The sequence below is a fragment of the Chaetomium fimeti genome (genome assembly GCF_033439085.1).
Source record: "Chaetomium fimeti strain CBS 168.71 chromosome Unknown B0H64scaffold_6, whole genome shotgun sequence".
NCBI lineage: Eukaryota > Fungi > Ascomycota > Sordariomycetes > Sordariales > Chaetomiaceae > Chaetomium > Chaetomium fimeti.
In genome coordinates, this window is record NW_026944334.1 from 2,015,645 (window position 1) to 2,041,489 (window position 25,845).

The window sequence follows — 25,845 nt, forward strand, 5'->3', positions numbered from 1 at the left end:
AACCAACGGACAGTATTTGTCTCGTCGGATTCAGCCATGTCGGCGTCTGGGATCTGGGGTCGACGGTCTGGGGTCGGCCCGTTGGTTGGTGGGGCGACGGCGGGCCCGACCCCCCCTGATGAGCCACAAAAGGAGACGCGCCGTTCTGAGCGCGTCTCCTCCCAGGCATACCACTCCTCCTTCACTCCTCCTTTCAGGCAAAATGTCTCCGCTTTCCCCTCTAACGGATATATGAACTGACCTTGACAGCGCGATGACGGTGTGACGCATTCGCGGAGCTGCCAAATCAAGTGTGTTCGCGGCTTGTTCCCCCCCATCTTCTTATCGTCTGCGGCTGGACTTTTGTGCTTCCCTTGGCTTGCGCCGCCGCTCGCGTTCTTCTTTTCTCAGATCGTGGTATCCGACCACTCCATCCTGGCCAAGTGGCTGCTGATACGACGATGACGACGTCGGGAACGAATGATCGCCGGTGAGGCGGTAAACGTCGGGCAATTCCTCGTACTGCATGGCGACCTCGAACTTCCTGTCGTCCAGGGTACCGTGCTCGTGCAAGTGCTGGGCAAGGTGGAGATCGCGCCGCGTGTTTGCACTCGCATAGTAATCACGGAGGATATGGTCTCTTACATGCTGCATGCGGTCCACAAAGTTGGCGAAAACGTTGCTGGGATCTTGGGCGACGAAGGGGACGTAATCGCAGAACCAGCACATGAGCGTCTGCGGGAAGCGGTTGCCCAGGTGGTCGTCGACGTGATGCTGGATCCACTCGCGTTCCTCGTCAAGGCGGAACGTCGCAGTGCAGTTCAGGAGCCCGGAAAACTCGCACCAGAGGATTTGATCAGGACGCGCCGGGGCGGCGCTGGGGGCTTGGAATTGTTGCTCAAACGACGGCAAAGGGTTGTGCGGATATTCTGTGGGCGTCGTGATATGTGTCGTATTCCGATGGCCGTATCGACCACTGAAGTCAGAGCGAGAAGCGGTGGACCGCATTGTGGACGTCTCGGAGGTGACAGTCGACGCGGTGGTGTAGTCGGACTGAGCGCCGTTGGACCGCGCAGAGTCGGTGCCGTCTTGGGATTCGTCGGCGTCTTCCAGCAGATCACCCGTTGTCAGTGGCGGCAGCCAGTGGGGCTCATCGCCGTCGTTTTCAACCGGCACTTGGCTATATGGGTCGGCTAGGAGGCGGCGGTCCCTGATCAACTGATAAATATCGTCGGGGTTGAAGTTGGCCCCCATGATGGTGGTGCGGTATGCTGGCCGGCTGGTTGATGCGGATGCGCCCCGTGCTGGCGCTGTGAGGCGGGGTGGCTTGGGGGTGGGGGTGCTGACCGGGATCCGATCCTGCTAACACCGACCCAAAGCTGCACTACCCAGTTGAGGTTTGGACCAAAGCTGGTCAAAAAAGAGGCGTTTCAGAGGGTTGGCTTTGAGCCAGCAAAACGGAAAGGGAAGAAGGGAAGAGAGCAGGATGCGGATGTTTCGATCCAATTACTGTGTGGCACAAGGCAGGGAGGGTTGTTGTTATTCTCGGCAACTCTTTTCGCAGGACGACCAGCGTCGGTCACGATGCCCAGGGCAACTGAGCAGCGTCGGCAAGAGGGCGACGATCGTGCAGGCACATGCGAGAGTGATGCCGAAGATTGGCACAAGAGTATGGGATCAAGGGCGGGGGACGGGGGGTCATCGGAAGCTGACTGGAAGTACCAGTGGGATTCCAGGTCGGGGGGCGGGGTCGATTTATGTTGAAGCGAGGTAGGTAAGTCGTTGTTTCCCCATTCCCGTCGTCTTGGTCCCTCCGCTTCGCTCTTTCCGCCGCACACAGGCAAGATTCAGATCGGCCCACGTTACCTGCTTGTCAGCACGCGTCGGGTTCTGGGGTGGTAGTCTCCGGTTTCCTCTGTTGGAGATTTTCTGCTGCTGCCCGATGAGAAGATCCATTGTTCGCACGGGAGCGGGGGGGACGCTAGACGAGCCAACTGCATAGATGCAATCACTACCGAACCACACACGGCTTTCGCAGAACTGCATCGACGACCGGCCTGTCCCACTCTCACGCTTGACGCGCTTCGCACTCATCTGGCTTGAATCCACGATGTCGGGTCCGGCGATGCCTGCCCTTCCGCTGCCGACTCCGTCCAATCGATCTCGCCCGCCCACGCTCATCTACGCACGCACCTTCCCAGCTGGTTTCCGACATTGATGCACGTCGAGAGGGAAGGAACTTTGGCCGAGGGGTTTCTCATGCGCCTCGGGGTTCACTAACTGGCTGCCGTTCCTGCGGCCCGCCCCAAGCCGTCCCACAAGACCTCGACTGAGCCCGGAAAGGGGCAAGTGTGCCCGCGAGTGGTGCATCGCGGTTGCAATGGCAACCACCCGTTGTGTGCTCTCTCACCGCAAATCTGACCCCTTAATCCCGTCCCGCGAACTTGGTTTGTCTACATTCGGGCGTCTCCGCAGATGCGCGAAGACTGAGTCAAGTTGGACGCGCCGCAAATGCGTCATCGCACGGAGCCTATCAACAGGCGACACGCCGTGGGAGGTTGCGCGATCAACTCTGTTTGACGGCCTCGGGGTCGAAGTTGTGCGGAGGCGTTATACCATCGGTTTCCGCGGTTGCGCACGGCACGTGTGCGGTGTCGTGCGCAATCAGCGAACCAGGCGTGGGCTGCCCGGCCGTCGTGTTGCAATCGCGTCGCTCATATCTTGTCTATCCTCTCCTGGGTTTTCGGATTTTCCATCCCCATGACGCAAAGGGGTTACCAATGAGGGCCTGCACTTGGCCCTCGTTCTCGGCATAACTTCTGGACGTCCGTTCGATCACCGAGAAGAGAGAACTTCGCGAGAGAGCTGGGAATGAAGGTCGCTATGGTCGCTGGGCTTGACGTTTCGTCTATCGGCTTATTCGCAGAGGCCGGCACCATCGTGTTCATGTGCCACAGCAGCCAGTGGCGGCCAGCTAGCGCAAGTCCATGGGATATCCATTTCCGGCATATTTAGGCGGTCTTTGGCGGCCAGTGACCGGCTGTATCTCATAGAGACCTGAGCAAAGTGAAACCTATCATGTAGAACTAATTTAGAGAGAGAACTCGGTCCTCGGTGTCTGTTCCCATTTATCTTGGCGTGCATGTTACCAAACTACACAGTAGAGCGTCACGGTCACCGGATGGATGTCTCGCAGCCCGACGTCCTCACTTGGCTGCTTAGTAACGGACTCGCGGAGGATGACGCCGCCATGCAAGCCACCGGATGAGCCAGCCGTGGTGGTTAAAACAAGAGGGCGGATAGTGGCAGCCAACGGCTCCTAGCGAACCAGACGGGGTTCCCGACCACATGGTTACCCGAGAGAACAAGGCTCTGGATACTCATGCAAAACAACGCATGCCACTCGACGACCGAAGCGGACACCGGTCGGAACTGTGATCGACAGGCGGTTGTCGTGGCTCGAGAGGAATGGTTAAGGTTCAAACCATGTAGTTGGGTTGCTCTCGCTCGCGCAATCATGACGTTGATTCGACTGGTTTGGTCTTCATTCCCATGCCTCCCTCTATGCTGCTCGGATGAGGACGTGCCGCGGATACGTGCAGAGAGAGATATGCTAGAGTCCGCAGGAACTAGCCGAAATGGGCCCGAACCTTTGCGTCTGCCACACCAGTTTCGCGGGTGGAGTAGGTTGGAGGCTCTGCGATGACGACCCAGTTCGCTGGCCGCGTCTCACTAACTATGGCCGCAGGCTGTGTTGTAACCCTCCCTCGGGCCTGGCGGCAGCATTCCGCTTTCACACCAGTCAGACCGGGAGATAACCAGCCAACCCGATTCGGTGCGAGCTTTAGAATCAATCAACTCGGGCCTGCCGCCCCGCCGTAAAGGCCGAGAGGGAGGCATAGTTCCCTCCAGGGCGCCCTTGTGATTCGACGGCATTGATGCTGCGACCCAACCAGTCTAGAACAGACGACACCGCCAAACCCTGGGCTTGCAGCCATCAGCGCTGGCACACATGCCGCCCGGTCACAGAAAAGAGACACCGGACCACCCCAATCTCTCTGTTGCGGCTCTAAGCTGGTGCGGATGCCCAACCGCTGAGCTGTCCTATTCTGGACTGCAGAGCACCTTGGCCTTGGATATCACGTTCCGGTACTGCAAGTGCCCGCCGCTCTCATCGCCCCGTTTGATGATGCCCGGGAAGGTGACACAGCAGATTTCCCTGTCCGCCAGGCTGTCCTCGTCTTCGCCCCCAATGTCTTCCATCGTCTCCCCGTTAAACACGATGCACTGGTGGGGAAGGATCTCGGGCATCTCGATCTTGAAGACCGCTTTTTGCACGGCAAGTAGCCGAGAGAGTTCAATGGCGCTGTGAACGAGTGCCTGTAGGCCTTGGTCTCGAGCCTCTGTTGATTTCGTGTTGGTTAATGGGTCAAGGAGGTCGTTAACCTTGGAAACTACCGTTTCAACGACCTTGGAGGTTTCGGTTTGGAGCTTCTCGCTGGCGTCCTTTTTGATGGTGGTTAGGGTGAGAGAGCGCCATTGGTTGACCGATTCAGGGGACGATGCTGCGAGGAAATGAGTATTTCTCTTTTATCCGTTGCATGGATATCTTACCAGAGGAGAGGAAATCCTCAACCTGTTTGATCTGCGCAGCCACATCGGTAGGAAGCCCAATAAAATAAGCGCCAAACACGAGCTCGACAAGAAACCGCGAGACAACCGACTGAAGCAAATGGATTCTCGATGTCGAGGCTAGCTCTTCGTACATGGGCACCAGACGGGCCAATTCCGATATCGTATCTTCATGGGAGCCGGATAAGTCTGCTGCCGTCAGTGCCCGTCCGGCCCGTCTCGACCTCGTTCGAACGCAGAGACACTTACCAACCCTGGCCCGTCTAAAGTTCACCAGCACCCAATTCTGCAACCCATTCCCCAACCGTGCCATGCCCTCCCCAAAGACCTCGTCACTCGTCTGCGCCTCCCCGTCCGCTCGCGTGCTCACGCTGACCCACTCCTTCAGCCCGCGAACCTGCGCCTTCAACTCCGCAACCTCGTCCTCCTTCTGGTCGAGCATATCCCTCACCCGTTCCCACGCGCCCCTAGCCTCCCTCAACTCCCCCTCCACCTCCACGCCACCGCCACCGCCACCTTCCACAACCCCACACCTTGCCCCTCTCTGCCCCCGAATCTGGTGTCCCCCCTGCCCCTGAATCTGGTGTTGCCCCTGCCCCAGAATCTGACCCTGCCCCTGCCCCTGCACGGCGGCGACCTGCATGACGGCGACCGTCTTCTCCAGCGCGGCGTACTTGGCCTGCCAGAAGGCGGCCGTCTCGCTCTCGGCGCTGCTGAGCTTGTCCAGCTCGCGGTGGAACTCGGACTCCATCAGCGCGAGCTCGCGCTCCAGCGACGCGATGCGCACGTCCTTCTCGCGCAGCGCCGACTGGCATGTTGCGATGGCCGCTGATGTCGCCGTGGTTGTACCCGCTGTGGCTGTTGTTGTTGTTGTTGTTGTTGTTGCTGTTTTAGGGAGTGGGCTGGGAGAGGGGGAGCGGTTGCGCCCGGCGGTTCTTGTTGTTGTTGGGGCTAGGTGGGGGCTGTCTTTGGTGGTGGTGTTGTTGCTGTTGCGAGGGTTGTCGGGGGCTGGGGAGGATGTGCCGCTCAGGGCGGCTCGAGGCGGAGGTGAGATAAAGGTGCTGTTGCTTGGGTTGTTGGTAGAGTTGCTGCCGGTGTTGGTGTTGCGGGTGTTGCTCGGGGAGGTTCGAGTCGGCCGTGGGGGAGAGCGAGGGCCGTTGGTGCTGCCGCCTTTAGGCCCGGCCCCTGAGGGTGGGCGGCGTTTAGAGGGAGGAGTCATGTCTTTTCGAGGAGGCATGTGTGACGGCGAGGGGGTTGCTGTTTCTGTTCTTGGTGTCCTCTGCTAACTGAGGGGTGTTGTTGGGCTTCAGATCGATCTGATCGCTCTGAGGGATTTGTGGATTGCAAACTGCATCACGACATGGCACCGGCCAGCGGTATATGCGTTTTTAAATAGGAATTGCTGACCAATGTGGGAGGCAAAGATTTTGTTGCAGCTGCCTGGCCGAATGTGAATCGCGGCGCCTTTGTCGTGGAACGCCAGGCGACCTGAGTGGCAGGTATCAGCTCAGCCTCGTCCAATCTGGTGACCAGGGTATGACACAGGGACGTCCAGTGTTATTCAGCGCTACGAAGCAGGGAGCAAGCAGTGGAATTTGATGCGGGGGTGGCCCGAGCTTACTCTAGGGGGCCGTTCCGCCGTTACAGGCACCAAGTGGGGCAAGCCCCCCTGAGCTGCCCGTCCCTTGGAATGTTCGATTACCAGGGTGCCATGGTCAAGCAGTTTATCGAAACTCAACTCCGGGACAACATCAAGTGTGTTGAATGCCTCGAGTTCAACTCCCAGGCCGTGATAAAGCGCCATGGCAGTAGGCTAGAAATCGACCTCAGCCACCACCTCATACGCCTCGTCCTCCTCCCCGTCCACAACCACCTTTTTAGCTCCCATCTTACATATCGCGACCTTTTCGACCGGTATATCCTTTATCCACACCTGATCCTCATACCGTTCGATAATATCCGTGGCATCGAACACCAACCGCTCCCGTTTCCGCCCTCCTTTACCTCCTCTGCCTCCCCTACCCCGCTTCCCCCTACCTCCTCTGTCCTCCCTCCCCTTACCCTTGACATACACCGTATTCACCACCGTAGCGTGCAACAGCAGCGGCCTGCCTTCGTCGACCATGAGCTCTGCGTCCCTGAACACGTCTCGCACCCTTTCACAGAAGGCCTGGAGCAACCCAAACTGGTCAACAGGAGGCGCGTAGAGTACCGCCGCTCTGTCGGCCGGCTGCATGCTCGCCAGGCCCCTCAGGGTGATCTTGGGCGCCTCCTCTGCGGGCGGCACTACATCCCCCTTTACCACCTTCCTCTTCCCCTCCGCATCACCAACCCCACCACTCCCTTCCACAGCCCGCCCTTGTATCGCCATCCTAGCCCTCCACTCCGCAACCACCGCCCTCCAAACACCCGCCAGCCCCACCCCAGCCAACACCTCCCTCGCCCTGTCCAACCCCTTCTCCTTTTTCACCCTCCTTAGCACCCCCCTCTTCACCCCCCTTAACCCCCTCCTCAACCACCTCCTCACCCCCACCCCCCACCTCCACCCCCTTAACCCCCACCTCCGGAAAACTCATAACCCCCAACGTCAAATGCAGCGTCCCCACCGGCCGCACCGCATCCGGCGGAATGTCAACAGCGCCGCCAGCAGCCCCGGCAGCGCCGAAGCCGAGCGGGGGCGCACACACATCGGCGCGAAAGGCGGACAGCGAGGTGGCGAGCTGGGCGCGGGCGGGTTTGGAGGTGGCGAGGGGGATGCAGAGGAAGTGCGTTGGGGGTGTTCGCGGGGGTGGGGGTGTTGCTGCTGTGGTTGCTGCTGCTGCTGCTGTTGCTGTTGCGGCGGCGGTTGCTGCTGGGCGGGTGGGGAAGGGTTTGGGGGGCATTTTTTGTTGTTTGGGTTTGATGGGTTTGTTTGATGGTTTGTTGGGTTGGGGTGGTGGGAAGATTTGGTTTGTGTTGGAATTGCTGGAGTTGATGCAATGCTTGGTGAACTGCAGTGTGAGTGGCTGTGAAGTGGGGCTATGGTTGATGAGGTAGCCTCAAGGTAGCGTTTTAGGTACCTAACTTCAGACTGGTGTGAGTGGTTACAGGTTAGTATGACGCCTTTCAGCTCATGAGCTCCAGTCGTTGGTGGCGAGGTCATTAAGGTGATGTTGGGTGAAATGGGGAGAATTCTGGCTCATAGCGTTCAAGAGAGCGAAGGACGAAGTATGGTTGGTGCTCCACTCCGCTGTGTGTGGCGTGTAAGGTGATGAAATAAAACACTTGCTAACAGCCTTCATCCCCTTATTGACACCAGATTGGATCATTGTGAATCAACAGATATAACCCGTGCTCATAAGAACATCGCTATTGGTGGACGAGGCCACAGCTAGAAATCTAGACTACTCTGAACCCAAGACAGCTCCAACTTTGACAGGCGGATGCGATGCACATATGGGTAGCCATACCCTGATAGACCAGAGCCCCAAAGCTGTTTACAAACGGTGAAATACCTCATACCCCTTATGCACATATACCCCGCATCTCTCGTGGGCAGGACCCTTCTGTCCGCTGGTATCTTGACTCCTTGAAAGGATGGCCCGACCGACCTCGCACTACCCTCCTGCCCACGAAGCAACTGCTTGCCGCTGCCCGTCCCCCGACATTGTACACCCGGTCTGCCCTAACGGGAACCAGTCATGGCTCCACTTGTTGCCCGTTACCGGCTGGGTATTGATCGGATGCTCGTAGAGTCGAGGGCGGGTGCTACAACCGTCGGAGTTGGTGCAGACCGCGCGCCCAGTTTGCCTCATTACTAACCCTGCTTAAAGAACTTCTTCATCTGCTTCTCCAAATTTTCCGTGTCGACCTTGACCGTCTTGAGCGCGTCGGTGATCTTTTTGAGGCAGACCGTCTCGTCGGGTTCGGCACTGCCGTCAACGGTCATCCTGTGGCCGTATTGCTGGATGATCTGGCAGCTGTCCCTTATCTTGTTGAATCCGAGAGTAGCGGAAGAACCCTTAAGAAAGTGACCCAGGCTGGAAAGTTCATTCAGGTCTTTGGCGCTCCTGTTTGTTGATATGAAGCCATCGTTAGTCCGACTCCGACTCCGTTTGTTCCTCTGAAATGCGGTCCTCTCGTCCTTCCCCTCTTTTCCTTGGAGCCGGCAAAAAAAGGAAGCTCGAGAAGCCGGATCTGGCCGTCGTGAATGTGCCATTAAGCCAGCACCATGGAAATGGGAGACAGCCCAGAAAGAAAAGACGCCACGCATAGAGAGGAGGACACTTACAATGACTTATCCATTTTGCCAAACGTCTCTGTTGCTTGGTCAAAGAAGCCGAGCACTAGAGGCGCACTGAACTCGCGTTCGTCCTCGCTATCGTCCATCTCGAGGATCTGCGAGAAGACTTCCTTGTCGACGTGATCTCCAAATTGGTCCATATTGTCGTCCTGGTCCTGGCCGTTCTAGGTTAGCAGCCAACACCATCTTTCATATCGAAACCACAGACCAAATCGTAGAACTCGACCATGGTTGCAAAACGGCGCACAGCGGAGACCTGAGAAGTGACGGAGGGGTACAAAGTAGGAGGGGGTGGAAAACGATGTGGTCGGGAGCAGAACTGGATAGGGAAGATCCGAAATTGACCAGAGAGGGTGACCAGGAACAAGGTCGGGTACCGCCTAGGGCTGCAGCCGCGCTTGCCCCAAGTCCGGTGCTGTTTCTGGAGTACACGGACCCGTGCGCAAGCGGAAACGCTGTCGCGTGCTACCTCGTAGGATGGGCACGCACAGGAGCTGATGGTGGTGTTGGGGGAGGTGCCGGTGGTGGTGGTGGTGGTAGGTAGGCAAGAGAGAGAGATACACGCGAAAGGGTCACGTAACCGATGAGAGAATATGACACCGCGGGGTAGGTACCTAGGTAGGTACGGGGAGGGAGATGGGCGACTCTGCAAAAATCGACATCTGGAAATGGGCTTACAGGAAAGCGCGTGTATCGATATGGAAAGCACGGACGCAGAACACTGGCAGAGCAGAGGTTCCAAACGGAGGTCGGGTAGCTCGCGACCAGCGACGTTCCCAACGTTCGGCGTCCGGAAGGAACCGTGGCAAGGGTGGGGATGTTCTCGGGAGCTGGGAGGCTGATTCTCGCGTCAACGAAGGGCCAGCGACCCGGAGCGGAGTGAGGTGGGGTCCAACCTGTCACTTGAAGAAGGGGTGGAAGAAGCGAGGCGCGTTTGCGATGGAGAATGGCGGACACAGAACAGAGGCGGCGCTCACAGATCGTCAACGTTAGCAGTGACGGTGGTGACGATGGAGATGCGAAATTTTATGGCGGGGTGGAAAGGGAGGGGCAGACAAGGCTGGTTCTGGAGAGGGGCCTCCGAGAGGGGACAAAGTTAACTCCAAGAGGAAGGGGACTCCAAAAAAGGATTCGGACAAAGTGGAGGGTTGAACCGTGGTGGGGAGGTCGGTGGACGATCAGGATGGTCGGTCAGGATGGTCTTCGCAAGTCGGAGCCTACTTGGTACTCAGTTGGTGGAGGTACCTGGGTAATCATGCACAAAGACAGATGGCAGTTTGACCAATGTGTGGAGAAGCAAAGTGGGATTCCGAAGCTGCAGCAATTTCAATTATCAAATATGTACCCAGCAAGGAGGTGTGATCACCCTGAAAAGGCCTTTGCCTTGTCCTCCCGACGCACCTCGCCATCTGTAAGCCCCGGCGCGTTGTCAAAACCCATGATCCCAAGATGCCAAAGGTCTTTGTCCTCTTCGGTCACCTGGCAAGCTAGTAGATGCTATTCTCTTGTTCTTCTCCAGTCTTCGGACTTCGATTCCTTGCTCGTGTGATAGCTCGAGGCCGGAGCGGATGCGAGGCTAAGACGGAAGTAAGGTAAGCTAAAATAGGTCACATTCCGTTTTGAGGTGTGACGTAAATGAGCGGGATCTTGGACCCTTGAAGTCCCACCCGCACGAGATTCGCTGTCTTCAAAAACGGGGGTCTCTCATCCCAACACGACCTGCGAAGAAGGGAGCTGGGTATCAATGTGGATCTAGAGGGTTCCTTAAGAGAGCCCGAGGCGTAACCTTTCAAAATATCATTTTTTGTGCATCTTCCAAAAATGCTTGCTTATCATGCAATGCAGGGGTTGGCATCCTCCGCTCTCAACTGGTGCTCCATGATCTTTTGAATGTATCGTTAAAGCGGGTACATTCCGGCCGGCAGCTGCCCCGCACCGGTACCTCGCTCAACCCCGCAACCGCACTTTCCATCTTGAATATTTTTGGATCGGGTTGGAAACGGCGTGAGTTACGTGAGGTGGTTACCTGATACCTTACTCCCCGAGTCACTCTCATCGGTTTATGAATTTGATTAGGCACCTGGCCTGCACGTGCCCTAGCCAGTTTTCACAACCACAGGGTTCCAAACGGCCCGCTCCTAGGGGTGATCGACAATCGAAGCTCGGCTTCCTTTCTTCGACCATCAATCCTACCTCAACTCGACCCATCACGCCTTTCCCAACCCGACCGCCACCTCTTAATGTCCCAAATGGTTGGGGTGGAAGGTCGGATATACATGGAATCAAACATTGGCGAGGTATCTCCGCGATGCTCGACCAACCGAACGGCCATTCGGGCTCTGCGACAGTAATTATCCGGCCCTCGCGGAACACACACTCACGCAGCTGTGTGACAGCCCGGCCTTTTGATGCCATAGGCTTTTTTCTCTCGTGGCCCCCCAATGAAATGGCGGACTCCTTGAAGCCGGGCAAATGCAGGGACCGATTAGCCCCCATCACGGTACATGTGTACATGTGTGTTAACAGATCGTCGGTCCCTCTGACGTTGTCCTGCATTTACGACCGGGAATTGCGGCTAGCTGCACACAGCCAGCCGTGCCGGTCCAGGGCGGGCTCGGGGAGTCGGACAGGCTCTGTAATAATAATCACCGCGAGGGGTATCTCTCACTCATGTACGCTGGACATCTTCAGCGGTATCCCCAGCTCTAAGTCGGTACCGGGAAGACCGAGAGTTATGCGATCGACGAGCACGGTATGTATCCCGAAGGGGACCTGCCACGAGTCAGTGATGCCCCACCTCGGCGAGCAAACCCAACACCGGCTACATGGAGATGCTATCTGGCTATCATGAACGCATCCCTCCAGGTGAATCTCTTTATTGCCGGCCCAAAGCGCCCTTATTCTCGGATTCAGAGGTCCGGAGGTCAAGGATGAGATCTTTTGGTACTCGGTATCCGTGCTCCCGTGCTAAGCTCATTTTCCCTTCGCGTTAGTTATCGAGTGTGCCTAATTATTCGTTTAGACGAGTGCGGGACAAGACCAACGCCAAGACAACCCCACGACGTCTGGACCTCTTTCCGCGTCTCAACTTCGCCCATCATTGCTCGGAATGTCCATCCTTCGGTGGGGCAGCAACAAGTTCATCTGTTTCCCGACGTCATTCCGCAAACTGTCGTCATTGGGAGCACCACTCCATTTGGGACGTTGCATGCATGGGACCCGAGGAACCCACACCAAAAGTTGAAGTCTGGAGGTCTGGAGGCCTGCCTTGTCTGACAGAAAACCTGGCGCTCAAAGGGAGGAAAGGGTTACTCTGCCAGCCCTCAGCTCTTCAACCTTTTGCTCCCATTCTCTTCGGAGAGCGACAAGATTATCACGGTTCCTATTTAGCGGTGAGAAGCCTTCAAATCACCCAAAAGGTTCTAGAACACGTTGCCAATGTTCCGGTGGGGGGCACGACAGAGCGGTTCCTTGGAAAGAGCAGGCGCCGCGTCCGTTGGTGCCTCGTCGCCCCGACTGACCGGATATCGGCACGTCGCCGGGCTCGCACAAAAAAGGCAGAGACATGTTCGAGAGCGGGGTTTGCGGCCTTCCACATTTTGTTCTTCCCACGCGCTTTTAAAAATCCAAGAACGGCTAGACTAGCGAAACGGAGAGCCGTTCTCAGCCGTTACTGTGTAGTTATTTGTGGACAGTCTTGCCGCCCCGTCGGATCTTCAAAAGACGTGGACCCTGAAGCAGCCAAGGGGCTGCAGGGTGCTTTACCGCCGGCCCGGCACCTAGGCAATGCTAAATCGTCGGAGCCGGACAATCCTCCCGAAGCGCGTCCCCTCCCGCCTAACTACACCACGACGAGGTCCTCGCTTGATCGCCATCCGAACGTCGCTTGAGTGGTCACCGCGCGTCGCTCGTTCACACTGGGATGAAAGCCGGTGTGCGCCAGCGAACTACCATTCCGAGGCTCGAACGGGAAGGTTATCAAAATTATCGAAATCTCGACCCTTTGTACTTACCTTTAACCCGAGTCAGGCTTTCAGCCAAAGCCTAAACGGAGCGACAACCACCCTCTCATTCTTGTAGCCGTGCAAACACCGTGGCTCGGGGAATTTCGAACGTACCTCCCCGATAAGCATGCCATCCCGGCCGAGCCCGGGACGTTCTCAAAATCCCGCGGAAATATCCAACCCTTTCGGCCAGCCTGCTTCTCGGTCAGCGAGGGGCTGAAGACGTCCGAGAACGGGAATACAAAGCGTTCCTCCCCCGTGCTAGTTTTGGCGGGGGGTGCTCGTTTCATCAAGTGCCTGGAGCCACTTAACCACCCAAAAAATACCCATTGACGTTCAACAGCAACCAACACAGGTCTCTCCGCTCCCTCCAGATCCCCAGCTTCTTTCGGCGCCCCGACCGATCGTCACGAGGCGTCCATGCCCTCTTCCCCTTCCCTCCCACCGCTACCCAGGCAGGCGGGCGGCCCCGTCCCGCTTTCTCACCACTCCCGTTCACCAGCGGCTACTTCCACTTTCAAGTCCCCAGACCGGAGCCGGCCAGGCCCCAACAAACGGGCCTGCCGAGCATGCATGCGCCAAAACTTGCATAGTGACACTTACCAAAAAACAGGTTTTTCGAGCCCGCAACCGCCAGTCGTTGGTGTGGTGGACTGGTGGTCATCCCCTTCTCCCCACCGTCTTCCTGGGCCCAGAACCGTCTCTTGTCATATCACACATAGTCACAAAGGAACTAACCTTGCTTCGTGTGCTTGGCTTGCTGCCTGCCCAATCTATTTGTGGCCGTGGCATGTGAGTCTGTCTCTTTTTCGTTGCTCCCGAAGGGATGGGCAAACATCCCATGGGCAAAAAAGGCAGGACTCTTTTAAGTGTAGATGTCGACCAAACGTGGACCAAATGTCGACTATAGGAAGGAAACCAAAGCCGCCCAAAAGCACAAAGAAGCTGAATTAGCTTAATTTACTTTTTATTTTACTTGATGTCTTCTTTTCGATTTGTTTTTCCCGATTACTTTCGCTTAATTCTTCTTGCTTAGTTTCTTATTTTCCTTCGGGGTTCGGCTTTTTTTGGCCAGAGGGTGGCAGGACATGGGGGGATGCCTGATGACGTGGGGTGAGTGAAGGGGGGGTATAACCCCATGAATGCATGTTGATATGGGAAAGTGGGACGTTCTTTTTTGTTTGTTTCGGCTCTGGGGCGGGACGGTTGGCGCCGCGTGCATGACACTGAATGCAGAGTTACGTTTAGAACTCCTAAAATGGAAGTTTGGTAGGTTCAAACGTAAGACGGTGATGGTGGGTTGGGAGAAACGTAGTATCACGAATTAACAGGCGGTCTGAAGACGTTTGACAGCAAGAGACTTTTGAAACGTAACACAACTTCCTAGTATTGTCCACCGCTATGGGCTGTCTCAAGCCCCGTGTGGGGGGGCAGTCAGCCCAGCAGATGGGGGTATCCGCTAATAATGAAGATATTGTAGTAACGCGGCGCGGCACGGTTGATGGATAAGCCCCGGGCAGCCTTACGCCCGGCCTTGCCAGAGCGAGCCTCTTATGGAAAGAAAGAATTTGCAGCCACCCTGAGTAACCACGTAGCGTCGCTCCACAATCCGCCATCCTCTTTCGGAGGCGGGTCGTTGGTACAATCCAACGGTATGACTGTGGCCTCCCGGAGCCTCTTCAAGCTCGCCGACCGCCTTGCCTGCCGCTGCCGCTCTCTATCCTCCCAACTGTCGAAATCTCCCTCCCCGTAATCTTCTTCCTCAGGCTCCTCCTCCTCGTCTTCCCGCCCCATCATCTTGTCAACGATCCACACCAGGAGCCCCTTCTTCTGCGTAAGTTGCCGGATATACTCCTCGTCCGCCGCCAGCTTCTCATCCTCGTCCTGCTCCGGCGGGCCAAACTCGAGCTCCATGTCCAACCCCACAAAGTTGGCCCCGGCCAGCGGCGGCGTCTCCGCCTCGCTCGACGCCGCCACCTGACCGAAGTAGTCCTCCGCCAGCTGGGGATCATCCTCCATCGAAGCCAACAACTCGGCACGGCGCACCTCGGCGGGCGTCATGGGCCGGCGGCTGCGGCTGCGGCTGCCGAAATGGCTGCCGAAATGACTATGCACGGGCGACGCGAACGCGGACGCGGCCGTGGCCGCCGCCACCGCGGAGGCGGCCGCGTCGGCGGAGCCGGAGTAGTCCTTACTGCCGCGGCGGCTGGTGCGCGCGCTCTGCACGGCGGTGCGCTGCCAGCGCTGCTGCTGGTGGTGGAACAGGCGCTCGCGCGGCGTCAGGCCGTCCTCGGACACGTACGCCGCGTACGCCTCCGGCAGGCTCGTCGTCGAGCTCGCCCGCGTCACCAGCCACCCTTGCCCCTTCGCGTCACGTGCCTCCGAGGCGATCAGCGCGCCCACGTGCAGCAGAAAGTCGGTGTCTGGGATCACGCTCTCGCGGCGGCGGGCTGCTGCTGCTGCTGCTGCTGTTGTGGGCGTTGTGCCGGTGCTGCTGTCGGTTTGGCTCCTCCTACTGCTACTGCTGCTGCCCTTAGGGAGCTGGCTGGAGGATTTGCTCTTGGTTAGGGCCGCCCGGGCTGGTGAGTAGGGTACTGAGACGCCTCGTGTCGGGCGGCGGTACGGCGGAGGTGGTGAGTGGGAGAGAATGACGGGAGTTGTGGGTGCGGATCGGCCTTGGATGTACGAGGTGTGTGGGCGGGAAGAGCTGGTGTTGCTGGTGTCGTACTCTTCGCGGGGGAGAAAGGTGGTTAACGGTGCGAGGGTGAGGTGGTCTGCCGCGGCTCGGTTCTTTCGTCGCGACGACGACGGAGGTTGAAGGTTAAATGCTGGTTCCATTTTGGCGTGATGGAAGTGTAAGATGGGAAGTTGAAACTTTGGAAGTGAGATGAGAGATTGATGGTAAAGTTGGCTCTGGATGGGCCTTCGATGGGTGATTAAATGAAATGATGCTGCGCTTTGGCACTGCATCCCTGGGACCCAGAGCTGCAAAGTTTCGTGCTCCACTTGCGGCAGCTCTCAAACCTTGCTGTCGAAATTGTGCGCTCATTGGCTCATCGGCCGATCAACAACGCCACCGGGGTGGGAATCTGGACCACGGCCAAGCGATGCTGCTTGGCAGAAAAAAAGGCCCATCGGCACTAACAGTTTAACGGGTGGGAGCCATTTCTTTCTGGTAGCGTCATCTGTACTCTTAAACCACGGAATCACCGTGCACCCAAGCTCTGTCAAGTTGGGATGGGTATGGGGCTCAACTCATGAAACAGATCCCTAACTAAACCACCAAACAGTTTCGACTGCACATGGAGACAATTACATCTTGGAAAGGAAACACGCACTGAGTGACTTTGGCACTTTTGCATTACGTGACTACTAACCCACCAACTCGGCTTACTAGCGGGCCTTCCAAGGAATCCCCTCCATCAAACTGCACAATAATTTTCTATTTTTCGCCACTTTACTTGGGACTTCCCCTCAGGTGGTTTCGAGATTTTCTGCAAGGGGATACAGGCGGCTCAGACAGGAAACTTACAGGCCACTCGTACCAAAACTCCCCACCAAGCGCCGACAATTCCCGAAAAAGAAGCCATTTTTTCAGAGAATGAACTGGGCTGCCCACATAATTGGTGCCAACCAGCTTTGACTCACATACATAATCATAACCGACACGCCTTTCGACCGGTCGAGATGCGGAACCTGCGCAACATCGGGCACGGCGTCTTCCGGATCCCGGATTCATCCTCGGCAACTGCACTTCCCATCTCAGCGTCTTGCTGGGATGTCGCCCGGGATGAGGTGATTATCGCATGCGGCCCGACGCCCGGGGACGCCCGTATCGAGCTGCTCCGGGTTGCGAAACATGACCATCACACATCACCAGCACAACTGTAAGATTCCACTCATCATTTTATTTTATTTTTGTCATATTTTATTGAGGCCATGGACTAAAATGTAAACCCGCAACGATAGGCAGTCACAGAGCGTCGCATCATGGGATGTCTCGAGCCCGAGCGAGAATGGGGAGCCAGATGCCATCGTGGGCATGCACTACTTCAGCGACACTTTGACAACGTGTGTCATCATGGCTGGTGGTGATATCATCACGGTGACCGAAGACGAAGAGGGCGTCGCTATTCCCGGCGAAGCCCATGTCGAGATCGTAGGCACCCTTCTGCCGTTTATCGCCGCGGCCCGCTGGTCTCCAGATGAGGAGTTGCTAGTTGTTGCTACCGGCGATGCCAAGGTGGTGTTCATGAGCCGGAGCTGGCATGTCATTTCCGAGGCCGTCCTGTCTGCCGACGACCTGAAGCTCTCCAAGCACGTCTCCGTCGGATGGGGCAAGAAGGAGACGCAGTTTCAGGGGAGAGGTGCCAAGGCCAAAGCACTCAGGGATCCTACCATTCCTGAGAAGGTGGACGAGGGCACGCTGAGCCAGAATGATGATGGCCGTTGCAGCATCAGCTGGCGGGGCGACGGTGCCTATGTCGCTATCAACTTTCTCCAAGAAGGCGTGCGTCGTGTCATCCGCGTCTTCAACCGCGACGGTGAGTTGGACAGCGTCAGCGAGCCTGTTGATGGCCTTGACGGGAGTCTGAGCTGGCGGCCCGAGGGCAACCTGATCGCCGGTATCCAGCGCCTCCCTGACCGCGTGGACGTGGCATTCTTTGAGAGAAACGGGTTGCGGCATGGCCAGTTTACCCTCCGCGCCCCTGCTGATAACGCTGGCGTACTCGAGCATGTGGCCCTAGAATGGAACTCCGAATCAACGGTCCTTGCTGTGATATTGAAAGACCGGATCCAGCTCTGGACCATGGGCAACTACCATTGGTATTTGAAACAGGAAATACTCTGTGGTCATTCAGACAGCGTCGATGCCCAAAAGCAGAAGCCCCTTTTCTCGTGGCACGCTGAGAAACCCCTTCGGCTCGCAGCAGCGGTCGCGGGTAAGTTCGCACCGAACCCCCTTTCCCCGAAATCCCGGCATCTAACAGCTGCTAGACAAGGTTCTTGTGAATGAATATGCCCTCACAGTATCCAGAGGGCCGACAACGGCTCCGCACGACCACGGAGCCGTGGCGGTTGTCGATGGACAAACCATCAAGTTTACACCTTTCCGGACTTGTAACCCGCCGCCCCCGATGTCCATGTGTGAGCTCGAAGTCGAGTCTCCCGTCATCGATGTGGCCTTTTCGACCGACTGCACCTCAATGGCCGTTCTGCACCGAGTTGGTGTCAGCATCTTTGCCCTCGAGGCCAAGGGCCCCCGCCTCTCTAGCCCGAAACTCTTAAATATGGCTACATTTGAAAAGACGGCACCTCAGCTGTATGAAGAGTCGTCGCTTCAAGTCGGCTTTTCCGGGCCCAACGAGCTTGAGGTCCTGTGCATGACAGAGGACGTTGAGCTGTTGCGATACGGATTTGGCTCTGAGGGTACCAAGTCATGGCTTACAACGGTTGCAGGCCCCATCATGACGATAACATCACCCGGATCTACGTCGATAGAGGGTGTGGTAGCCCAGGACTTGTCTGGCAGGCTTAGTAAGATCTCTGGCGGAGAACAATCGCCTTTGCCCGTTCAGTTTCCCACATTCCTGCCATGGGTTAGCTGCGTCGTGCATGACGGCGAGCCCCTTGCGTTTGGATTGTCGAGGGTTGGGCACCTCTATGCAAATCGGCGTCAACTTGCAAAGAATTGTACTTCGTTCCTAGTTACAGACAGCCACCTCGTCTTCACCACTAGCAATCATTTCGTCAAGTTCGTTCACTTGGCTTCGGAACAAGGTCAGTGACTTTCCTCGCCAATATGGAACAATTTCTGACCTTTGTAGAACTCGACGTTCCGGCGGATGACCCCGAGAAGGACGAACGGTGCAGGAGCATTGAGCGAGGCGGCCGGCTGGTCACCGCCATTCCTACTAAGATGGCCTTGGTCCTGCAAATGCCGCGGGGAAACCTGGAGACCATCTATCCGCGTGCCATGGTGCTAGCTGGCATTAGAAGGTTAGTGGAACAGAAGGACTACGGCTCTGCGTTTGCGACATGCCGAACCCAGCGTGTGGATATGAACATCCTGTTCGACCACCGGCCTGAGCAGTTCTTGGAGAATGTGGGCTTGTTCCTTGATCAGGTGAAAGATCCGGCCAACGTCGACTTGTTTCTGTCGTCGCTCAAGTACGTAGAGGTTCCTTGATGACATTTCGCCGCGTGTGCTAACTTGAGCTAGGGAGGAAGACGTTACCCAGACCATGTATCGGGACACCAAGACTCCCGGTACGCAGCCGCCCGACTTCAAGGCCGCCGTCAAGCCAGGAAAGACAAACATCGTTTGCGAAGCCGTCCTACAAAGGCTCCGTGCGCAGAGGAAGGCCAACCTCCAAAACATTATCACGGCCCATGTCTGCAAGAGCCCACCTGCGCTTGACGATGGTTTGCTCGTGGTTGCCGAGTTAATGCAAGAGGACAGTGCCTTGGCAGAGCGCGCTGTCGAGCACATCTGCTTCTTAGCCGACGTCAACCAGCTTTACGATCATGCTTTGGGACTGTACAACCTGGATCTCACTATCCTGGTGGCCCAACAAGCCCAGCGAGACCCCCGCGAATACCTGCCGTTCGTTCAGGAACTCCACAAGATGCCGACGCTAAAGAGGCAATTCACCATCGACGATAAGCTCGAACACTGGGAGAAGGCTCTGGATCACTTAAAGGCGCTTAATGACTTTGAAGAGGTTAAGAGCTACATCGTTGCGCACAATCTCTACCAGTACGCCCTTGGAATCTACCGCCACGAGGAGCAGCACCACCGCGCCATCACCGACCTCTTTGCCGCGTATCTTAAATCCACATCCCACTTCAAAGAAGCCGGCCTCGCGTACGAATCCCTCGACAACTTCACCGACGCAACAGACTGCTACCTCAAAGCGGGAACCACCTGCTGGCGGGAATGCCTCTACGCCGCGCAACAACAGAACCCGCCACTGTCGCCCGCCAAACTCTCCGAGATCGCCACCTCCCTCGCCGACGCCCTCCGCGAGGCCAAGGACTACGCCTCGGCAGCCACAATCCACCTCGACTACCTCGCCTCCGTCCCCGCCGCAATCCAACACCTCTGCAAGGGCTACCTCTTCGCCGACGCCCTGCGGCTCGCGGCCCTCCACAACCGCGCCGACCTCCTCCCCACCGCCATCGACACGGGCCTCACCGAGGCGCTCTCCTCCTCCACCGAATTCCTCGCCGACTGCAAAGCCCAGCTCCACGCCCAAGTCCCCCGCATCGCCGAACTCCGCCTCAAAGCCCGCGAGGACCCCCTCGCCTTCTACGAGGGCGAAAACCCCTTCGGCGGCGGCAACCGCACCAACGCGGACGGCACCACCGACGCCAACATCCCCGACGACGTCTCCATCGCGGCCTCCTCCCGCGGCGGCGGCGCCGCCAGCACCTCGGCCAGCCTGTTCACGCGCTACACCAACAAGGGGTCGGGCTCCGTCGGCACCGCGGGGACCGGCGTCTCGCGCGCGACGAGCAAGAACCGCCGGCGCGAGGAGAAGAAGCGCGCGCGCGGGCGCAAGGGCACCGTTTATGAAGAGGAGTACCTCGTCAACTCGGTGCGGCGGCTGGTTGAGCGTGTGGCCGCGGCCGCCGCCGAGGTCGAGAGGCTTGTCTTTGGGCTCGCGCGCCGCGGCATGGCGGAGCGGGCGCGCGCTGTCGAGGAGCTGATGGCCGGTGTGCAGGAGGCGTGTCGGAAGGCGGTGGGGGAGGTTTGGCCTGCTGCTGGTGGTGTTGGGGATGGTGCGGCGGTGGGGGTGGAGGAGGAGCCGACGAGGGACCCGGCTGCGGAGGGGTACCGGCCTGGTGGCGGGGATGGGGTGTTGTTTGATAGCTTGGAGGCGATGCGGGCGAGGCAGACGCCGCCTGTGGTGGGGGCTTTTGAGAGGTTGTCGTTGTTGGGGAAGGGGAAGTCCGGGTGATGAGTGGGTGATGTCTGGGTGGGTTTGGGGTGATAGGGTAGGCATTTTGGGTGAGGTAAAAAAGCGTTGTTTATTCGGCAGGGGAGAATAAAAAGGGGTTGTTATGTCAACACGTACTAAGTCCATGGGGAGTTTGAAGGGGTGCTGGCAGAGTAAAGGGTGACTGAGGAGAGTTTATTGCTTCAGTAAAACACTGTCCGAGTCTCCCTATGAATCAATATTTCCTAGATATATCCAACTGGTTAACTTCGGCGAGGACCAGCAACTAACTGACTAACTCGATGCCTCCCCACAACGCCTGGCTCGCTCAGTCCTAATCCAACCCCCAATAACCACCCCATCACCCCCCGCACCACCCACACCCCATCAATGAAAATCCGCATCCACCCTCCCATACCTAACCCCATCCACCTTCAGCTCGAACCCCAACCCGGCACTATCCACAATCATCTCGAGCGTAAAATCGAGGTTGTCGAACTCGACGCCGCGGGTGGTGGTCAGGCGGGTGAAGAGGCTGCGGGGCACGGCGCTGAGGTCGGTGGTGAGGGTGCAGACGTGCACGAGGTCGCGGGTGTAGGCGCGGGGCGGCTCGTCGGCCTCGCAGGCGATCAGGTCGTCGGTCACGGCGAGCGACTGGCCCGAGCGGAAGTTGCGCGTGTAGTGGAAGGCGATGGGCTGGAGGGGGGATATTGCTTCGCCCTGGGTGGGGGGTTAGTATTTGGGGGGTGGGTTTGGTGGTGGTGGAGATCGGGAAGGGGGTTGGGCTCACTTTGGCAATGTGCCACTGCATTCGGTCTGAAACCATCCAGCGCTCCCACAGAGGCGACCAGTACCGCTCCGAGACCGAGTGCTTGGCTTCGTCGTAGATGGTGGCGTACGACGTGCCGTAGTGCATGCGGGATTTGCGGGATATCACCATGTTGCCCTCGAGGCCGCGTAATACGGCGCCGCGCACGACGGCCGTCCATGCATAGACGGGCTGCATCACCTCGATGGAGGGGTGCTCGCTGAGGTCGGTGTTGGCGTTGGCGTTGGTGGGTATCTTGCTGTAGGGGGGCGGCGCGGCGCTGGTGAAGTGGTTTTTGAGGCGGCGGTAGAGGTAATCGCTCTGGCCGAAGCCACCGACGAGGATGATGCCCGAGACCACGCCGCCCTTGGCGCGGAGGGTATCTACCTGACCTTGGACGAGGTCGCAGACTTCCTTGACAACTGGGTCGAAGATGTCCTTGATTTGTTCTGCTGACATGACGAGGAAGCCCGAGTCGAGGCCGGCTTCTTCGTCGTCGGGGAGACCAGGGAAGCTAGACAGTCAGTTAGAGGTTCGCACAAGGTCGTCGGGGCTCCCTTACGGAACGTTTACTTCCTGGTGCTCGTCCTCGTTGAAGTTGCGTTTAACAAACTCCTCAAAGTACCGGAGCCCCATCTGCCATGTCTTGCCCTTCTTCGTCTTCATCTCATCAAACCGAGTCTGGCCGATGCGGTTCTTCACATGCTCCTCGAAGCGGTAGTTGAGAAAGGCGCTTCCACAGAGCCCGCCTGTCCCGACCGCAGACTCCTCCACGCGAATCGGCTTCAACGAGACGATTTTGTAAGCAATTAGACTGTTCATTCGTCAGTACGTTGGCGTTTTTCCTCAGCCCATCCGGGGGTTCTCACTCGACAGTGCCGCCGCCGCCATCACAGACGATAAAATTGTCTCCAACCTTGAGGTGATTCGGTTGTATGGCCTTTAGAGTGTAGACAGCGGCGGCCTCGGGCTCGCTGATCATCTGAATCTGCGATTGCGAACCCATGCCGGCTCTCTCGGCCGCTTGGAGGGTCGTGTTCTTGGCGGCGTCAGACCACACGGCGGGACACGTCAGGACAAAGTCGACCTTGGTCGAGGCCATGAAGGACTCGCCGTATCGGCGGCGGAGGGTGTCCATTGTGTGTTTGTATATTTGGGTCAGGTAGTCGCTCACGGCATCGACGACCGTCTTGTTGTACCGCTTGAGCTGGGCGGCCGTCTCCAAGGGGCTAACATAGAAAGGCAGCTTCTGCGAGCGGTCAAGAAACAGCTTGATGCATCGGAGGCGTGACTCCTCGGGCCGGAACTGGAAGCCCCATTTTACCGTGGGGGCGGTCCCGGCGGCCGCATCGGCTGGGAGGTCATACGAGATCTCGGTCGGGACCTTGTCCGATGTGATGCCATTGCCGCCCGGCCATGTCTTGATGATTTCGACGTCGTCTGGTGTCCCGGTGTAGACAGCAGCAACCCTGACGTTGTGTTAGCCGACTAGCCTCTGGGCCGAGATATGAGACGGACGTGTGTATAAGTGGAGCGGGAGCGGGAGCGGGAACGGAGCACTCACCCGGAAAAGGTAGTTCCGAAGTCGACGCCGACGATAAGCCGGTCGTTGATAGACGGCGGCTCCAAGGCTAGTTCTCTCAGCGGGCCACTTGGAGTCCCTGGAGAGGTTGCCGAGTTGTTTGTGAAGTAGTCCCTGCTCTTGCGGTTCCTCTGACTCGGAGACGGGTGCATGGGCAGGGAGATGCTCATGGTGACGGCGATCGATCTGCTCTGCTTCCCTGCGACGTACTATACGTTCATGGCATGAAGATACAAAAAAGATATAAAACTGGCCGACGCACTAGTAGCGTTAGAGACGAGCGGGACGGCTCGTTGCCGGGTATCGTCTTAACACCGATAATAAACACGGACTCGAGACAACCTCGGTATATAAACAACGACCAACAATCAACTCACAAAAAGATAAACAAGGAAAAATGCAAAGCCGACAATATATAATACCAACAAATCCCCTTGAAATACAACCCTCCAATTCAGCCTCGCGCACCCAGGCGGCGCTTGGTTATGGGAAGCGTGAAGGAGAGGCAGGATGAGATGGGATGAAATGGCGGGGCTTCCTTTTTGGTGGGCTGAGGTGCCCGAGGAGGGGCGCTGGCGAGGGGCGCTGGCGGGTGGCCCTTACAGCGAGAACAAACAAATGACGTACTGTACTGATACAGGGGCGGGCTAGGAAACGGCCGGCAGGAAGTCGAGATGCCGTGACGCAAGCTCAACAATGCGGCGGAATGGCCTGGCGGGCTGTCGGGCTGGTCGTCGAGTCCTGGCGTATCGAATGCTGCTGCCTATGATGGGATGGTGTGTGCGCGCAGGGACTCGACCCCCAAGGCGGGGTGCCCTGGCGCGTGCCTGGCTGGCCTGGGAGCCTGGCTCGAGCCTCAGGGGTTCGACCGTTCGCCTGCGGTGGGCGTGCCTGAAAAGTGGGGACTCCATACACAGTCGCAGGAAGCTGGTGAGTCACGTGAGAACCGGCATTCCGAATTGAGGGCATCCTCAACTTTTGCCTGGGAATGGGACGGAAGGAGTCATTCATGCTGCCGCGCGTCAATTCTCCCAACCTCGGTCTCGCAAAACATGCATCATCGGCAGTAACCCTAAAACGGGATGACTCGATGACTCGCTCAAGACCTTGAGTCGAGGAGGCGGGGAAGGAATCAACGAGTCAGGCAAACCTCGAGTGATAAATTTATCGAGGGAAAGCAAACAAACAACAAGCAAAACGGGACCTGCATCCCAAAAAAGCCTCCCAAAACACCTCCATCCTATCAATCAAGAAACAGAAAGCAACAAGATCTGATAAGTGACAAAAAAGAAGACAAAAAAGGGGGTGGCGTCCAACAAGCAGAAGAAACCCCCCCAAGCCCAAAAGCAAGCCAAGCCACCCACCCCAAAAACACCACCCATAAAATATTCCCGAAAACACACGCACACACAGACAATAACAACTTCTTCATTCGCCACTACACTCCATACCAAGTAAACTAGCGTATGTGACAGCCGATCCGCGCCCCTCCCGACCGTTTCCCCCCCAGTCAGTCAGGCCATTTTGCAATGTAGTCTACACTAGTTTTCGTTACATACATACTACGTATGAAAAAACCTCAGCCAGCGCGCGCCCATGTCACCATGTCTCCCCTGTCCCCCAAGTCTCCATGTCTCGGATAACCCACCGAGCATGGCTGCTGCGCTGAGCCGTGCTCCCCAAGTCACAAAGCGTCACGAGCACGCCCCCCGAACCCCACTTCGCTCCTCCATGGGCTCGATCCTCATGGCTGGAATAGGCAAGAGGATCTCTTGAAAAGTGAGACAACGGATCGTCTTCAAGGGCGCTGGTGGCATGGCTTGTTACATAGTATGGAGATACGGGATACTGTGGACGGAAAGAGGACCTTGTGGTGATCATTTGTTTTTCTCTTTCTGTTCGTTACCGCGCACGAGCCGCGCGGTGTATGTAATGTACAAGTAGTTTTGCGGAAGAGACAGCCAACTGCTTCATTTGTATTGTGAAAGATGAGAACCGAGTTAAGTGTCGGATTGACTGCATTGTATTGATATGTTGGTGAATAATTAACCACGGTATCCAGCGCGGTGAAAAGGTAAAACAAGACAGGCTCGCAAAACGGTTGGTGATACAAGAACGGAGAAAGAGGCAAGTTTACAGGCAGCGCGATCAAAAATGACAAATAGACGACGAAAGAGCTCCAGAGATAGTGCAGCACACGAGGACTTGACTGGAGCAGCGATGGTGATAATTGACGATGACGCTCTGGCCGAGTTCTCTCTCTGGGAAATGAAGGCAGTAGTGGGTATGTGCACAATGACAAACGACATGTAGGGTGAGTTGTGTGCGTGGTGAGGTGATAGATATGTCGAGTGATAATAAAGGACAGTAAGATCGATAAATACCAACAAATCCTCCTCCGCATCCAACCTCCGCCCAATCACCCAACCCAACTAACCCTGACAATGTGTGTGGTGTGGTGTTTGTAAAACGACAAAGGAAATATCAACACCGATATGATGTCTGCAGCGAGCAGCAGCAGCCCGTGGCGGGATAGGTGACGACCAAGGAAAGTCCTATCCAGCCTTTTCTCCTCCAATCTATATATAGGGGGGTATTGTAGTATTTGCGACGGC

General features: G+C 57.1%; 9 protein-coding genes across 9 annotated transcripts; 3 read left to right on the forward strand and 6 right to left on the reverse strand.

Annotated features, from left to right (window-relative positions):
- Window positions 1-278: 278 nt before the first annotated feature.
- On the reverse strand, window positions 279-1,559 carry B0H64DRAFT_213958 (uncharacterized protein). Its single transcript, XM_062799470.1, has 2 exons — window positions 1,490-1,559; window positions 279-1,338 (listed from the first exon to the last, which is right to left on the reverse strand). Exon 2 carries the CDS (start codon window positions 1,231-1,233, stop codon window positions 322-324), a length of 912 nt encoding a protein of 303 aa, XP_062656968.1. The 5' UTR covers window positions 1,234-1,338; window positions 1,490-1,559; the 3' UTR covers window positions 279-321.
- A 2,524-nt stretch (window positions 1,560-4,083) lies between these two features.
- Window positions 4,084-7,493, reverse strand: B0H64DRAFT_326730 (AKAP7 2'5' RNA ligase-like domain-containing protein; the record flags this gene model as incomplete). The annotated part of the gene is made up of 8 exons (XM_062800755.1): window positions 4,084-4,544; window positions 4,594-4,803; window positions 4,861-5,155; window positions 5,264-5,832; window positions 6,505-6,624; window positions 6,673-6,871; window positions 6,962-7,099; window positions 7,173-7,493. 8 exons carry the CDS (start codon window positions 7,491-7,493, stop codon window positions 4,084-4,086), a joined length of 2,313 nt encoding a protein of 770 aa, XP_062656969.1.
- A 442-nt stretch (window positions 7,494-7,935) lies between these two features.
- B0H64DRAFT_404607 (uncharacterized protein) lies at window positions 7,936-8,904 on the reverse strand. Its single transcript, XM_062804392.1, has 2 exons — window positions 8,883-8,904; window positions 7,936-8,673 (listed from the first exon to the last, which is right to left on the reverse strand). The coding sequence occupies exons 1-2, from the start codon at window positions 8,893-8,895 to the stop codon at window positions 8,408-8,410; spliced, it is 279 nt and encodes a 92-aa protein (XP_062656970.1). The 5' UTR covers window positions 8,896-8,904; the 3' UTR covers window positions 7,936-8,407.
- A 532-nt stretch (window positions 8,905-9,436) lies between these two features.
- B0H64DRAFT_214058 (uncharacterized protein) lies at window positions 9,437-10,600 on the forward strand. Its single transcript, XM_062799471.1, has one exon. It carries the CDS (start codon window positions 9,840-9,842, stop codon window positions 10,440-10,442), a length of 603 nt encoding a protein of 200 aa, XP_062656971.1. The 5' UTR covers window positions 9,437-9,839; the 3' UTR covers window positions 10,443-10,600.
- A 975-nt stretch (window positions 10,601-11,575) lies between these two features.
- On the forward strand, window positions 11,576-12,928 carry B0H64DRAFT_214126 (uncharacterized protein). Its single transcript, XM_062799472.1, has 3 exons — window positions 11,576-11,843; window positions 11,916-12,285; window positions 12,356-12,928. The coding sequence occupies exons 1-3, from the start codon at window positions 11,719-11,721 to the stop codon at window positions 12,536-12,538; spliced, it is 678 nt and encodes a 225-aa protein (XP_062656972.1). The 5' UTR covers window positions 11,576-11,718; the 3' UTR covers window positions 12,539-12,928.
- Window positions 12,929-14,258: 1,330 nt separating this feature from the next.
- Window positions 14,259-16,223, reverse strand: B0H64DRAFT_404626 (uncharacterized protein). The gene has a single exon (XM_062804393.1). The coding sequence runs from the start codon at window positions 15,865-15,867 to the stop codon at window positions 14,449-14,451; it is 1,419 nt and encodes a 472-aa protein (XP_062656973.1). The 5' UTR covers window positions 15,868-16,223; the 3' UTR covers window positions 14,259-14,448.
- Window positions 16,224-16,262: 39 nt separating this feature from the next.
- B0H64DRAFT_404628 (IKI3 family-domain-containing protein) lies at window positions 16,263-21,195 on the forward strand. The gene is made up of 5 exons (XM_062804394.1): window positions 16,263-16,784; window positions 16,867-17,840; window positions 17,896-18,678; window positions 18,726-19,068; window positions 19,121-21,195. Exons 1-5 carry the CDS (start codon window positions 16,585-16,587, stop codon window positions 20,859-20,861), a joined length of 4,041 nt encoding a protein of 1,346 aa, XP_062656974.1. The 5' UTR covers window positions 16,263-16,584; the 3' UTR covers window positions 20,862-21,195.
- Window positions 21,196-21,227: 32 nt separating this feature from the next.
- On the reverse strand, window positions 21,228-23,784 carry B0H64DRAFT_465729 (uncharacterized protein; the record flags this gene model as incomplete). The annotated part of the gene is made up of 5 exons (XM_062807675.1): window positions 23,213-23,784; window positions 22,518-23,117; window positions 22,211-22,462; window positions 21,631-22,162; window positions 21,228-21,560 (listed from the first exon to the last, which is right to left on the reverse strand). The coding sequence occupies exons 1-5, from the start codon at window positions 23,398-23,400 to the stop codon at window positions 21,228-21,230; spliced, it is 1,905 nt and encodes a 634-aa protein (XP_062656975.1). The 5' UTR covers window positions 23,401-23,784.
- A 1,061-nt stretch (window positions 23,785-24,845) lies between these two features.
- On the reverse strand, window positions 24,846-25,754 carry B0H64DRAFT_214162 (uncharacterized protein). Its single transcript, XM_062799473.1, has one exon. The coding sequence runs from the start codon at window positions 25,632-25,634 to the stop codon at window positions 25,029-25,031; it is 606 nt and encodes a 201-aa protein (XP_062656976.1). The 5' UTR covers window positions 25,635-25,754; the 3' UTR covers window positions 24,846-25,028.
- Window positions 25,755-25,845: the final 91 nt, after the last annotated feature.

Bases quoted from the DNA above. Each gene is read 5' to 3' on its own strand.
- B0H64DRAFT_214058 (XM_062799471.1), top strand. From the start codon at position 9,840: ATGGCGGACACAGAACAGAGGCGGCGCTCACAGATCGTCAACGTTAGC.
- B0H64DRAFT_214162 (XM_062799473.1), bottom strand. From the start codon at position 25,634: ATGCGGAGGAGGATTTGTTGGTATTTATCGATCTTACTGTCCTTTATT.
- B0H64DRAFT_214126 (XM_062799472.1), top strand. From the start codon at position 11,719: ATGGAGATGCTATCTGGCTATCATGAACGCATCCCTCCAGGTGAATCT. The intron at 11,844-11,915 runs GTATCCGTGCTC...TTATTCGTTTAG, and splicing joins ATGAGATCTTTTGGTACTCG to ACGAGTGCGGGACAAGACCA. The intron at 12,286-12,355 runs GTGAGAAGCCTT...GGGGCACGACAG, and splicing joins ATCACGGTTCCTATTTAGCG to AGCGGTTCCTTGGAAAGAGC.
- B0H64DRAFT_404626 (XM_062804393.1), bottom strand. From the start codon at position 15,867: ATGCAGTGCCAAAGCGCAGCATCATTTCATTTAATCACCCATCGAAGG.
- B0H64DRAFT_404628 (XM_062804394.1), top strand. From the start codon at position 16,585: ATGCGGAACCTGCGCAACATCGGGCACGGCGTCTTCCGGATCCCGGAT. The intron at 16,785-16,866 runs GTAAGATTCCAC...CCGCAACGATAG, and splicing joins CACACATCACCAGCACAACT to GCAGTCACAGAGCGTCGCAT. The intron at 18,679-18,725 runs GTCAGTGACTTT...TGACCTTTGTAG, and splicing joins TCACTTGGCTTCGGAACAAG to AACTCGACGTTCCGGCGGAT.
- B0H64DRAFT_213958 (XM_062799470.1), bottom strand. From the start codon at position 1,233: ATGGGGGCCAACTTCAACCCCGACGATATTTATCAGTTGATCAGGGAC.